At 43.6% G+C, this 15,313-nt stretch overlaps 1 protein-coding gene across 1 annotated transcript; it reads left to right on the forward strand.

The window, feature by feature from the left end:
* Positions 1–8,084: 8,084 nt before the first annotated feature.
* On the forward strand, positions 8,085–9,487 carry LOC109890085 (cocaine- and amphetamine-regulated transcript protein-like). The gene is made up of 3 exons (XM_020482036.2): positions 8,085–8,310; positions 8,470–8,553; positions 8,888–9,487. The coding sequence occupies exons 1-3, from the start codon at positions 8,179–8,181 to the stop codon at positions 8,993–8,995; spliced, it is 324 nt and encodes a 107-aa protein (XP_020337625.1). The 5' UTR covers positions 8,085–8,178; the 3' UTR covers positions 8,996–9,487.
* Positions 9,488–15,313: the final 5,826 nt, after the last annotated feature.

Raw genomic sequence — 15,313 nt, forward strand, 5'->3', positions numbered from 1 at the left:
AGAGAGACATCCAACATAAGAGACATGTGGAGATGCAGTCCGGTACAAACAGCAAACCATTTTACAACAATCATTGAGTAAAAGCAGAAGAGTAAATCATTTTAATTAAATATGTAAGGAGAATGGTAAGAACATGAATCAGTAACAACAATGTTGATCATGTGTTGAATCATGAAAGTAGCGTGACGGAAAATGTTATCTTGTGAAGAGATAGCCTTGAAAATGTTCATCTTGTCTTAGTGTCATAAGTAATCCTTGGTTCCTGCCTGTGATTGGTAAAGATATGAGGGGGGTGACATGAGCCCCTCCTTAGGACCATCTGGCAGAACACCCAGAATATATTCTAGAAGTTAAGATAGGAGACAGTGCCAGACACATGCCAGAACCAATCCTATGAACTATGCCTATTTTTTAAAATTTCACCTTTATTTAACCAGGTAGGCCGTTGAGAAATAAACACTGGAGTGATAGATGTGCAGAAGATGAATGTGCAAGTAGAGATACTGGGGTACAAAGGAGCAAAATTGTATATATATATATATATATATATATATAATTTTCTGCATTTATCAGTGTGCCATCAGGTAGCCTGATTTCAGATGTGTCCATGCAAACAGGATTATTAGGGAAATAGTCATTCTAAGCAAAGCAAGTAAACATTTTAAATCTAACTAATCTGGCTATCCACAATAATCACAATATTGTGTGCATGTACAATACCTGTTGGCTCAGGTTTGGGGCGGGGCCGGGGTTTAGATGGGTGCAGCTCTTCCTGCTTCTCTAGCTGGTTTTTGAAGAAGCTGTCAGCGTAGTTCAACATCTGGTTCAGCCTGAGCAGCAGGATATCTATGTCCTGATCCTGCTCACACTCCTGGCTGTAGTTGTTCACTGGCAGAATACAAGACACAGGAATATTCAGGGACGCACTTAACTCGTGGGTCTGTAAACACATTTAGCAATTTCTTAAAGGGATAGTTCGCCCAAATAAAATTCTACATTGGTTTCCTTAACCTGTTAGCAGTCTATGGACAAGGTATGACAGCAATCGATGTGTTGGTTGTATTTCCCTGGCACGATTTATAAATCCCATTCAAGTCATTCAAGTCATTGGACCGTTTCACTCCTGTCCAAATCATCCAAAAGTATCTCAAATTGATTGTGAAGCTCAAGAAAGTCACTTATAGATGATTTGAGCATGATGCGCGAAAAATGCTAATATAGGTCCCATGACTTGAATGGGATTTATGCCACAAATGCTAAATGGGTTCTGTGCCACAGATGCATTTGGAAACTGTGCCAGGGAAACTAAACCGAAGCATGGATTGAGGTCATACCTTGTCCATAGACTGCTTACAGGGTAAGAAAACCGATGTAATTTGAGGGAACTATTCCTTTAACTTAGCCAATTAGCGCTTTGTGTATCTTTAACAGCCATGCAGTTGCATGCAATGAGTAAACACCTCACCTTCCTCTTTATGTAGTGGCTGAGGTAAACATTCTGCAGGCCTTGTCCACTTTGGTCAACAGTACCAGCTGGGGAATGCCTGGGATCAACATGCAGTGGGAAATAATGACTCTCAGGAGGATATGGGGAACAATGCATTTCATGTAATGTTTCACGCTGACATAGGAGGGTCTGAAAAGGATATACAGTGCCTTCGGAAAAACTGTTCACACCCCTTGACCTTTTCCACAGTTTGTTACATTACAGCATTATTCTAAAATGGATTTGTAAAAAAGGTTTTTAAATCCTCAGCAATCTACACACAATACCCCATGATGACAAAGTGAAAACAGGCTTTTAGAAAATTTTGCATATGTATTACACATACCCAAGAAGACTCAAGGCTATATTCGCTGCCAACGGTGCTTTAACAAAGTACTGAGTAAAGGGTCTGAATGTGATTTTTCTGTTTTTTATTTTGTATAAATTAGCAAAAACCTGTTTCTGCCATGTCATTGTGGGGTATTTTGGGGTATTTTGTGTAGATTCATGAGGGGGAAAAACAATGTAATACATTTTAGAAGAAGGCTGTAAATGTTATCTAAAATTAAATCATCAATCTACACAAAATATACAATAATGACAAAGCAGAAAACAGGTTTTTAGAAATGTTGGCTAATTTATAAAATATCACATTTACCTAACAAAATGTGAAAAACATTCAAGGGGTCTGAATACTTTCCGAAGGCACTGTACACTACTTAAAATACCTACTTTTGAAGTGGTAGATTATCTTATAAAAAGGAGCACCTTGTGGTCATTATGAAACTATAATAAAAGCCAAAAGGTTCTAAGGGCTTTATTCACTCAGACATCTGAATGGTCTTCTTGCAGATAGCAGCCAACTTGTCCATCATCTTAGCAGACATCTGAGAAACTTTGCTGGCGTCCATGACGTACACCACACAGTGGATCTGGTCATTCAGAGTAGCATGCTTGCGATATCCAGGTACATCCGGCTGCAAGGGAGCCATGGGGTTAAACTGTAAGTGACAGAGACAGAATTATGAGTCAGCGATCTTCCAGAACTGGACCTACATTCTAGGGTGAACTTGTTAAATAGGAAAGCCTCACATCTTGCTACTTTGATATCAGAACATTCAAGTTTCTTGTATTGTGAAAGGTAAAATAATAGATTTGTTCAACCACAGGATATCAAAGTTAAAGTAGTGTGGGATTCTATCTAGTTAAGGTATATTGTCAACATTGGCTCGACTCTGTCGCCCTTTGACCATTGTGCGCACACACGCACGCACTCATACCCAGTGTGGTGAGGCTTCTGTCTGCACTGCCAGCGATGGCCTTGCATGTTGATGGTATTGAAGAAGCTGGACATGCCAGCCCAAACCTGACCCACCAACAGAACACTGGCCTGGGCCACTGACTTTACCTCAAGCCTATAGTTCTGGATGTTCTGCTTCAATTGTTCTTTATTCCTACATTTAAAAAAATTATAATTGAATTAATGTATTTTTGGTATGTGGTGTGCAGGCATGTGTGTGGTTAGGTTCAAAGACAGTAATATTTACTCAGATGTCCAAAGTGCGTTTCTCCAGGCCTTTGCCAGATGATCTATTAACTCTGTATGGACAGAAATGGGGTTAAAATGGGGCGGCAGGGTAGCCTAGCCACTCTGTGGACCTCACACTCTGTCAACACCAGGTCATTGCCATGCATCCCTGCAGCATTGACTTTGTAATGATTTCCTGTTATACAACTGACCTGTGCTTTATTTCCATTCAGAAACCACAAGACACCAACATTAAGACCATGTTTTCTATCTGTGAAACCATACTGGCCATCGGGGGTATTGTCGGACGCAGCCACAGTGTCGTCCGACCCCTCCTGTCTCAGCCTCCAGTATCTATGCTGTTTGTCAGGGGGCTAGAGAGAAGGCATAGTCCTGGGACCATGCCTCAGGACTATCTGGCCTGATGACTCCTTGCTATCCCCAGTCCACCCGGTCGTGCTGCTGCCCCAGTTTCAACTGTTCTGCCAGCGGCTATGGAACCCTGACCTGTTCACCGGACGTGCTACCTTGTCCCGGACCTGCTGTTTTTGACTCTCTCTCTACTGTACCTGCTGTCTCTAACTCTGAATGCTCGGCTTTGAAAAGTCAACTGACATTTACTCCTGAGGTGCTGAACTGTTACACCATCTACAACCACTGTGATTAGTATTATTTGACCCTGCTGGTCATCTATAAACGTTTATAACAGAACATGGCCAAGATGTTCAATCTCCGCCAGGCACAGCCAGAAGAAGACTGGTCACCCCTCAGAGCCTGGTTCCTCTCTAGGTTTCTTCCTAGGTTCCTGCCTTTCTAGGAAGTTTTTCCTAGCCACTGTGCTTCTACATCTGCATTTCTTGTTGTTTGGGGTTTTAGACCTGGGTTTCTGTACAGCACTGACATCGGCTGATGTAAAAAGGGCTTTGTAAATACATTTGATTGACATAGTGACTTTTCTCTCTGGTCAGTGATGCTGTAGAGAAAGGCCTTATCATCATTGATCACCTGTCCAGTCTGGGCGTAGTCCTTACTGATGTAACCTCTGTAAACAAACCCAGTCTTGGGTCCCTGGCAGTTGCAGAGGTTGCTGAAGTCGAGTATCCATGGACGCTGTCTTTGTCACGCCCTGACCATAGAGAGCCCTCAGGGTTCTCTGTGGTGCTTTAGGTCAGGGTGTGACTCGGTGGTGTTCTAGTCGTTATATTTCTATGTTGGTGTTTTAGTATGGTTCCCAATTAGAGGCAGCTGATTACCGTTGTCTTTAATTGGGGATCATACTTAAGTTGTACTTTGTTCCCACCTGTTTTGTGGGATATTGTTTGTGTTAGTGTTTTGTGCACTACGGCTTTCACATTCGTGTTATGTTTATTGTTTTTGGTAGTTTCACTGTGTAATAAAGTATGTGGAACTCAACTCACGCTGTGCCTTGGTCCATTTCTATCGACGATCGTTACAGAATATCCCAGCACACAAGGACCAAGCTGCGTGCTATGGAGGCAAAAGTGAGTTGGACATGGGAGGAGATTCTGGGAGGATGCGAGACCCTTCCTTGGAGGGAGTCGCCAAGGAATCTGGAAGGGGTGGTCGGCTGAGCAGAGGAGAGAGCCAGAGACCATCTGGCAGTCGATAGAGGAGTTTAATGAGGGATACCGGAGAGAGGTGTTGGCGAGGAGTATGCTGCAGCGCAGGCGTGCTGAAGAACCGTTCATCAGCCCGGGTAGTCCAGTGCCACTTGTGGGGGCTACACGCACTAAGTCTTCAGTGCGCATCCCCAGCCCGGTACATCCTGTGCCGGCTCCCCGCACTCGCCCTGGAGAGCTTGTCATCAGTCCGGTGCCAACTGTGCCGGCTCCATGCACCAGGCCTCCAGTGCGCCTTCTCAGCGCGTGTACGTCCTGTGCCGGCCCCGCGCACTCATCTACCAGTGCGTGTGTACAGTCCGGAGTCTCCAGCGACGGTCTACAGCCCGGAGCTTCCAGCGGCGGTTCAAGTTCCAATTCAGTGATAATTCTTCTTCTGGTGTTCTCTGCGGTGCGCATCGCATAAAGAGTTTTTTTTTAAAGAATAAGGTTATCCAAACAGTAATTATATCTCAAGAGCAGTAAAAAAATATATACATACAGTACCAGTCAAGAGTTTACTATTTTCTACATTGTAAAATAATAGTGAAGACATCAGAACTGTGAAATAACACATATGGAATCATGTAGTAACCCAAAAAGTGTTAAACAAATGAAAATATATTTTAGATTTTAAATTCTTCAAAGTAGCTATGGTTTGTCTTGATGACAGCTTTACACAATCTTTACATTCTCTCAACCATCTTCACTTTGAATGCTTTTCCAACAGTCTTGAAGGAGTTCCCACACATGCTGAGCACTTGTTGGCTGCTTTTCCTTCACTCTGCCGTCCAACTCATCCCAAACCATCTCAATTGGTGATTGTGGAGGCCAGGTCATCTGATGCAGCACTCCATCACTCTCCTTCTTGGTCAAATAGCCCTTACACAGCCTGGAGTTGTGTTGGGTCATTGTCCTGTTGAAAAACAAATTATAGTCCCGTTAAGCACAAACCAGATTAGATTGCGTATCGCTGCAGAATGCTGTGGTAGCCATGCTGGTTAACTGTGCCTTGAATTCTAAATACATGTAAATCACCGACAGTGTCACCAACAAAGCACCCCCACACCATCACACCTCCTCCTCCATGCTCCAAAGTGAGAACCGAAATGGCCCAATTCTAACCTTTATGCCCACTAGTTAAATAGGCTTCTAGATGTTAAATCCAGGCAAAATGTCTACCTGTAGAAAACACTAGCATACAGTAACAGGAATTGGAAACTGACTCCCCTGCAAGGCTGCAACTGATGTGCTGCAACTGATGTGCTGTACTCTGTCGAGGCAAACAGCAACAGTGTCAAGTAAATAATTCACTTCAGGTCATAAGCTAATATATTTCAACAAGAATTGTCTTCAAAGTATTCGGCATGAAGTCCACCAGCAACCAATGAATAGCAACCAATGAATAGCAACCAATGAATAGCAACCAATGCTAATTTGATATCAGAATTTTCTCAAGTGTCTTTTTTTTGTGAAAGGTAAAATCTTTGTTCAACCACAGGATTTTAAAGTTAAGGTAGGGTGGGATTACATGTAGTTATGGTATGTCAGCATTGGCATGGCTTGGTCACCCTTTGACCAATCAGAATGCTTTGTCTAAACGATAAGTTGCATTACATTCAATAAAAGATAACAACGAATGATCCTCCTTAACCGGTTGTCTGCATTGTGCCTCTACATACCTGGTATCTGTCCTGAACTACGGTATCAGACACCTCGTAGGAAAGATGAGCAATAGATAGCATACTAAGGTTACATTCTACTGGTGTACCACTACCTCAGAGAGAGAGACTCCTGCTTTGAAATAGACTAGAGGAAAAACTCTGGGCCCCAGTTCTGGGACAAAAAAGACTGAAAGCAAATGCTGGAACATACTATACCTCAACTTTGCCAAGAGGCCGAAATGACACAATTCTAACCTTTATGCCTACTACTGTAGTTAAATAGGCATCTAGATGTGCATTTCTAGACAAAGTGACTAAATGAGTAAAATACAATCCTACAGTAACAGGAATTGGAAACTGACTCCCCTGAAAGGTTGCAACTGATGCGCTGTGTCTTTATACTGTTGAAGCAAACAAGACTGTCAGGATAAATTAAGAGAGTGTCTGGAATGTAGTCTGTCAGACACATTTTGGCGATATGGATTTATGACATCAAGTAAATAAGTAATTTCAGGTCATAAGCTAATATAGTTCACCAATAATTGGGTATTCAAAGTATTAGGCATGAAATCCGCCAGCAACCAATAAACTTAGCTATTAGCTTAACTTAAATATTAGCTTTGTTCCAATGATATTAACAGGCGCTGATATCTGAAAAGAATCCTGTTCAGACAAATAGAACACACACACACAAGTAGCCATGCTCACACACAGCCGTCTTCATATCTGACTAATCTTTATTTTCTAGTGTTGACTACTTTGGTTCAGTAGGTTTGCACTGGATCAATAGGTTCACTTTAAAGGCCCAGTGCTGTCAACATTCTGTTTTTCCTGTGTTTTATATAATATTATACCAGGGGCTCAACTTTCACTGGGGATGGGGAAGACATGTCCTGCCCACATTCTGCCCCCCCCCCTTCAGTTTTATAATTGGAATATGATACAAAACGAGGCAACGGTGTGGTTTAAGACCGTGCGGATGGTCGGATAGGCTGTTTGGATGCGCTCCTGTATTCTACAACAACCGGGGATGAAACGAACACTCTAAAAGTGTGATTTTGTCAAATCAGTGTTATTTCCTGATAGTTCCTGATAATTTCCTGACAGCAGGTTTGCATGGGACGGGAGTTCCACCTTTCCATGGTGACATCACAATGCGGTAAATTGATTAACCTCTAGCGTCGAGCAATCCCGTATCCGGGAGCATAATCATAGCCTCAAGCTCATTACCATAACGCAACGTTTCCTATAAATAAATATATTGAAACACAAGCTTAGCCTTTTGTTAATAGACGAAGATAGTTCCAAACCTCTCAGCCAATAACAGATGGTTTTCAGTTTTACTCTCCCCACTTAAACCATTCTCAAGCAGAATTCTTGCTTGGAAATAGTATTGTGTGTGTGTGAGAGAAATAGGGAGAGAGGTGGGTTCTTTAAGTGGTCTGGTGAGATTAGCCTGTGATGTAGAGTCTCAGGCCTGCTCACTGTGTACACCAAATGAGAGGTTAGGCATACACACACACCCAAGAGGAAATTGGATGCTGATTAAAGATTGGTCTCAACAGCCAGGGGCTGTGACCTGGGATTATTGGAAAGAGGTGAACAGAGGTGTTCTATCAGACAACGCCTCTCCATCACAACATCCTCTGGTGCTTGCTGTATGACCCTCTCCGGTCAGTGGTTACCTCTGTCACTCCGCTCATGTCAGTGGTCATACATATTACAGTAGCTGTATGATGTCAGCAAACTCTATAAAATCAAGCCCCCGAATCTATCACCCTGAATCATAGCCCACCTGACCCGCCCAGTGTTCACCAAGCCCCTGCTAACCACCTGCAGAAGCCCTGCTGTATCTCCATCCCTTCTGGTTGTTTCAGCACCATGGCCAGCATTCTACTGCTTTTCCTCGCAGCCTCCTGCTGCGCATTTCTCTGTCTCGCTGACGACACCTCCTTGGAGTTTGAGACTCGCGCTCTAGAGTTCCCCCACAAATCACAAGAAGAGAAGGATCTGGTAAGTTAAAATAATTTTATGTTTGTGAAGTTGTTTGGTTTGTGCGCTTGTCAATGTGATAGTTTAGTCGATTCATCCCTCTCTTTGTACTTGTTTTCTAGCTATAATATATATATAGATAGCAGCCTATCATTTTGTTTGTTTTTCTCTGTCGTATAGATTGAAGCTTTACAAGAAGTTCTGGAGAAACTGAAGAACAAACAGATGCCGTTATCAGAAAAGAAGCTTGGCTGGCTGCCGTCGGTAAGAATAGACCTGAATAGACCTGATCAATCATTTTAAAGTGCTTAAAGTCCTATTATCAATCAATTATTTTTGAAGTAGTTAGCCTGTCTGTCATGCATTTTACTTCTTCATTGAGTCTAGCCTTATATTGCGTGTTTCAAATGGTCAAAACGGGACTTTCGATAAAGGTTCTCTATTGACAGTGTTTAAAAATATATATATAGTTCAGGAGTTGCTAGGATTAATCTGATTCTGGAAAACCGGTGTAGATGTTTCAGAATCACATAGTCTGGAGACAGATGCCACCACCACCATCATCATTCAATTAAATAACAAACTGTTTGTTTCCTAGTGTGATGCAGGCGAGCAGTGCGCTGTTCGCAAAGGTGCGCGTGTCGGAACGCTGTGCGGCTGTCCGCGTGGGACTACGTGCAACTTCTATGTCCTCAAGTGTTTGTAAGAAGAGAAGAGGAGAGAAAATGATAAACGGTGTAAGGAGGGGAGCAGAGAGAAATAGGAGAGAGAGAGAACAGAAGCTTTTGCCTCATTCAGTGGAGCACATTCAGATCGTGGAACGTTCAGACAGAAATATTGTATGTTGAACAGATGTGTCTCTGACATGTAAAGTAAATAGGAATCATATCAGCTTTACTTTCAATATGTTGCCCTCTCCTGTCCTGAACGGGACCCTGGTGTGTAATGGAGGGTTTGTTGTCTAACATAAAGGCTGTATCCCAAATAATATATTCCTTATAATGCTCTATTTTGGCCAGAGTCCTATTTGTCAGTCCTATGTTGCGTTGGTCAAAAGTATTGCACTTTATAGGGAATAGGGTGTCATTTAAGACACTACCCAACTTGTTCCTTTATCTGTGCTCTCTGCTGTCTCGTCTATTTTGACTAAGTACAAAGAAATTCAATGTGATCAATAAAGTCCTTGTTTATAAGATGATTTACAGTTCTTTGTATGCTTCAGTGCAATTTTAATAAGTAGGCCATGTGGTACATTTTCACTACTCTTAGTACAAAACTCAAAACCGATCACTTTCAAAACTTTAAGCTCATTTTCAATTGACTAAGTACAACACTTAAAATCACACATTTTCACCAAACTTAATCAGTGTTTCATCTAGAAATACATGTTTCACATTGCAGTGCATGTTCATATAACGTTGTAGCGGTATTTATTAGAGGGGTAAAGATAAAGATTTTGTTCGGGCGCCAGGCAGGTATTAACCATGCCAAAAGGAAAAGAGTAGAATAGAGAGAGTACCACTACCGTGCAGGATTTCGCCACAACGTAACTGCCGTGCACAATGCATACTCACTTTTGATATGTTTCTCTTTTCTGTTGTTAATAAAAGACAATTTACTATTACTTAATCGAACTGCTTTAAATTGATGATCACATATATGTTTGGTAAACCTATACATTACACAACTAGATCTCACAGTCTCACGTCAGAATTAGACGTTCATCCATTAGCACAGTCAGTGTAGTCAGCTCAGCTATCACCATTGAGACCGTGTCTGTGCCTCGACCTAGGTTGGGCAAAACTAAACATGGCGGTGTTCGCCTTAGCAATCTCACTAGGATAAAGACCACCTCCATTCCTGTCATTACTGAAAGAGATCATGATACCTCACATCTCAAAATAGGGCTACTTAATGTTAGGTCCCTTACTTCAAAGGCAATTATAGTCAATGAACTAATCACTGATCATAATCTTGATGTGATTGGCCTGACTGAAACATGGCTTAAGCCTGATGAATTTACTGTTTTAAATGAGGCCTCACCTCCTGGCTACACTAGTGACCATATCCCCCGTGCATCCCGCAAAGGCGGAGGTGTTGCTAACATTTACGATAGCAAATTTCAATTTACACAAAAAAAAATGACATTTTCGTCTTTTGAGCTTCAAGTCATGAAATCTATGCAGCCTACTCAATCACTTTTTATAGCTACTGTTTACAGGCCTCCTGGGCCATATACAGCGTTTCTCACTGAGTTCCCTGAATTCCTATCGGACCTTGTAGTCATAGCAGATAATATTCTAATCTTTGGTGACTTTAATATTCACATGGAAAAGTCCACAGACCCACTCCAAAAGGCTTTCAGAGCCATCATCGACTCAGTGGGTTTTGTCCAACATGTCTCTGGACCCACTCACTGTCACAGTCATACGCTGGACCTAGTTTTGTCCCATGGAATAAATGTGGTGGATCTTAATGTTTTTCCTCATAATCCTGGACTATCGGACCACCATTTTATTACGTTTGCAATTGCAACAAATAATCTGCTTAGACCCCAACCAAGGAACATCAAAAGTCGTGCTATAAATTCACAGACAACACAAAGATTCCTTGATGCCCTTCCAGACTCCCTCTGCCTACCCAAGGACGCCAGAGGACAAAAATCAGTTAACCACCTAACTGAGGATCTCAATCTAACCTTGCGCAATACCCTAGATGCAGTTGCACCCCTAAAAACAAAAAAAATGTCTCATAAGAAACTAGCTCCCTGGTACACAGAAAATACCCGAGCTCTGAAGCAAGCTTCCAGAAAATTGGAACGGAAATGGCGCCACACCAAACTGGAAGTCTTCCGACTAGCTTGGAAGGACGGTACCGTGCAGTACCGTAGAGCCCTTACTGCTGCTCGATCATCCTATTTTTCTAACTTAATTGAGGAAAATAAGAACAATCCGAAATTCCTTTTTAATACTGTCGCAAAGCTAACTAAAAAGCAGCATTCCCCAAGAGAGGATGACTTTCACTTTAGCAGTGATAAATTCATGAACTTCTTTGAGGAAAAGATTATGATTATTAGAAAGCAAATTACGGACTCCTCTTTAAACCTGCGTATTCCTCCAAACCTCAGTTGTCCTGAGTCTGCACAACTCTGCCAGGACCTAGGATCAAGAGAGACGCTCAAGTGTTTTAGTACTATATCTCTTGACACAATGATGAAAATAATCATGGCCTCTAAACCTTCAAGCTGCATACTGGACCCTATTCCAACTAAACTACTGAAAGAGCTGCTTCCTGTGCTTGGCCCTCCTATGTTGAACATAATAAACGGCTCTCTATCCACTGGATGTGTACCAAACTCACTAAAAGTGGCAGTAATAAAGCCTCTCTTGAAAAAGCCAAACCTTGACCCAGAAAATATAAAAAACTATCGGCCTATATCGAATCTTCCATTCCTCTCAAAAATTTTAGAGAAGGCTGTTGCGCAGCAACTCACTGCCTTCCTGAAGACAAACAATGTATACGAAATGCTTCAGTCTGGTTTTAGACCCCATCATAGCACTGAGACGGCACTTGTGAAGGTGGTAAATGACATTTTAATGGCATCGGACCGAGGCTCTGCATCTGTCCTCGTGCTCCTAGACCTTAGTGCTGCTTTTGATACCATCGATCACCACATTCTTTTGGAGAGATTGGAAACCCAAATTGGTCTACACGGACATGTTCTGGCCTGGTTTAGATCTTATCTGTCGGAAAGATATCAGTTTGTCTCTGTGAATGGTTTGTCCTCTGACAAATCAACTGTAAATTTCGGTGTTCCTCAAGGTTCCGTTTTAGGACCACTATTGTTTTCACTATATATTTTACCTCTTGGGGATGTTATTCGAAAACATAATGTAAACTTTCACTGCTATGCGGATGACACACAGCTGTACATTTCAATGAAACATGGTGAAGCCCCAAAATTGCCCTCGCTAGAAGCATGTGTTTCAGACATAAGGAAGTGGATGGCTGCAAACTTTCTACTATTAAACTCGGACAAAACAGAGATGCTTGTTCTAGGTCCCAAGAAACAAAGAGATCTTCTGTTGAATCTGACAATTAATCTTAATGGTTGTACAGTCGTCTCAAATAAAACTGTGAAGGACCTCGGCGTTACTCTGGACCCTGATCTCTCTTTTGAAGAACATATCAAGACCATTTCGAGGACAGCTTTTTTCCATCTACGTAACATTGCAAAAATCAGAAACTTTCTGTCCAAAAATGATGCAGAAAAATTAATCCATGCTTTTGTCACTTCTAGGTTAGACTACTGCAATGCTCTATTTTCCGGCTACCCGGATAAAGCACTAAATAAACTTCAGTTAGTGCTAAATACGGCTGCTAGAATCCTGACTAGAACCAAAAAATTTGATCATATTACTCCAGTGCTAGCCTCTCTACACTGGCTTCCTGTCAAAGCAAGGGCTGATTTCAAGGTTTTACTGCTAACCTACAAAGCATTACATGGGCTTGCTCCTACCTATCTCTCTGATTTGGTCCTGCCGTACATACCTATACGTACGCTACGGTCACAAGACGCAGGCCTCCTAATTGTCCCTAGAATTTCGAAGCAAACAGCTGGAGGCAGGGCTTTCTCCTATAGAGCTCCATTTTTATGGAACGGTCTGCCTACCCATGTCAGAGACGCAAACTCGGTCTCAACCTTTAAGTCTTTACTGAAGACTCATCTCTTCAGTGGGTCATATGATTGAGTGTAGTCTGGCCCAGGAGTGGGAAGGTGAACGGAAAGGCTCTGGAGCAACGAACCGCCCTTGCTGTCTCTGCCTGGCCGGTTCCCCTCTTTCCACTGGGATTCTCTGCCTCTAACCCTATTACAGGGGCTGAGTCACTGGCTTGCTGGGGCTCTCTCATGCTGTCCCTGGAGGGGGTGCGTCACCTGAGTGGGTTGATTCACTGTTGTGGTCATCCTGTCTGGGTTGGCGCCCCCCCCCCCCTTGGGTTGTGCCGTGGCGGAGATCTTTGTGGGCTATACTCAGCCTTGTCTCAGGATGGTAAGTTGGTGGTTGAAGATATCCCTCTAGTGGTGTGGGGGCTGTGCTTTGGCAAAGTGGGTGGGGTTATATCCTTCCTGTTTGGCCCTGTCCGGGGGTGTCCTCGGATGGGGCCACAGTGTCTCCTGACCCCTCCTGTCTCAGCCTCCAGTATTTATGCTGCAGTAGTTTATGTGTCGGGGGGCTGGGGTCAGTTTGTTATATCTGGAGTACTTCTCCTGTCCTATTCGGTGTCCTGTGTGAATCTAAGTGTGCGTTCTCTAATTCTCTCCTTCTCTCTTTCTTTCTCTCTCTCGGAGGACCTGAGCCCTAGGACCATGCCCCAGGACTACCTGACATGATGACTCCTTGCTGTCCCCAGTCCACCTGGCCATGCTGCTGTTCCAGTTTCAACTGACCTGAGCCCTAGGACCATGCCCCAGGACTACCTGACATGATGACTCCTTGCTGTCCCCAGTCTACCTGGCCATGCTGCTGCTCCAGTTTCAACTTCCACCTGACTGTGCTGCTGCTCTAGTTTCAACTGTTCTGCCTTATTATTATTCGACCATGCTGGTCATTTATGAACATTGAACATCTTGACCATGTTCTGTTATAATCTCCACCCGGCACAGCCAGAAGAGGACTGGCCACCCCACATAGCCTGGTTCCTCTCTAGGTTTCTTCCTAGGTATTGGCCTTTCTAGGGAGTTTTTCCTAGCCACCGTGCTTCTCCACCTGCATTGCTTGCTGTTTGGGGTTTTAGGCTGGGTTTCTGTACAGCACTTTGAGATATCAGCTGATGTACGAAGGGCTATATAAATAAATTTGATTTGATTTGATTTGATTTGGAGCAACGAACCGCCCTTGCTGTCTCTGCCTGGCCGGTTCCCCTCTTTCCACTGGGATTCTCTGCCTCTAACCCTATTACAGGGGCTGAGTCACTGGCTTGCTGGGGCTCTCTCATGCTGTCCCTGGAGGGGGTGCGTCACCTGAGTGGGTTGATTCACTGTTGTGGTCATCCTGTCTGGGTTGGCGCCCCCCCCCCCCCCCCCTTGGGTTGTGCCGTGGCGGAGATCTTTGTGGGCTATACTCAGCCTTGTCTCAGGATGGTAAGTTGGTGGTTGAAGATATCCCTCTAGTGGTGTGGGGGCTGTGCTTTGGCAAAGTGGGTGGGGTTATATCCTTCCTGTTTGGCCCTGTCTGGGGGTGTCCTCGGATGGGGCCACAGTGTCTCCTGACCCCTCCTGTCTCAGCCTCCAGTATTTATGCTGCAGTAGTTTATGTGTCGGGGGGCTGGGGTCAGTTTGTTATATCTGGAGTACTTCTCCTGTCCTATTCGGTGTCCTGTGTGAATCTAAGTGTGCGTTCTCTAATTCTCTCCTTCTCTCTTTCTTTCTCTCTCTCGGAGGACCTGAGCCCTAGGACCATGCCCCAGGACTACCTGACATGATGACTCCTTGCTGTCCCCAGTCCACCTGGCCATGCTGCTGCTCCAGTTTCAACTGACCTGAGCCCTAGGACCATGCCCCAGGACTACCTGACATGATGACTCCTTGCTGTCCCCAGTCTACCTGGCCATGCTGCTGCTCCAGTTTCAACTTCCACCTGACTGTGCTGCTGCTCTAGTTTCAACTGTTCTGCCTTATTATTATTCGACCATGCTGGTCATTTATGAACATTGAACATCTTGACCATGTTCTGTTATAATCTCCACCCGGCACAGCCAGAAGAGGACTGGCCACCCCACATAGCCTGGTTCCTCTCTAGGTTTCTTCCTAGGTATTGGCCTTTCTAGGGAGTTTTTCCTAGCCACCGTGCTTCTCCACCTGCATTGCTTGCTGTTTGGGGTTTTAGGCTGGGTTTCTGTACAGCACTTTGAGATATCAGCTGATGTACGAAGGGCTATATAAATAAATTTGATTTGATTTGATTTGATCCATGTTTCTCAAATTTCTAATTTCTAAGTGTTTAAGGTTAGGTTTAGGCATTAA

The sequence above is a fragment of the Oncorhynchus kisutch genome, linkage group LG5 (assembly GCF_002021735.2).
Source record: "Oncorhynchus kisutch isolate 150728-3 linkage group LG5, Okis_V2, whole genome shotgun sequence".
Classification (NCBI taxonomy): domain Eukaryota; kingdom Metazoa; phylum Chordata; class Actinopteri; order Salmoniformes; family Salmonidae; genus Oncorhynchus; species Oncorhynchus kisutch.

Bases quoted from the DNA above. Each gene is read 5' to 3' on its own strand.
- LOC109890085 (XM_020482036.2), top strand. From the start codon at position 8,179: ATGGCCAGCATTCTACTGCTTTTCCTCGCAGCCTCCTGCTGCGCATTT. The intron at 8,311-8,469 runs GTAAGTTAAAAT...TCTGTCGTATAG, and splicing joins CACAAGAAGAGAAGGATCTG to ATTGAAGCTTTACAAGAAGT. The intron at 8,554-8,887 runs GTAAGAATAGAC...TTTGTTTCCTAG, and splicing joins AGCTTGGCTGGCTGCCGTCG to TGTGATGCAGGCGAGCAGTG.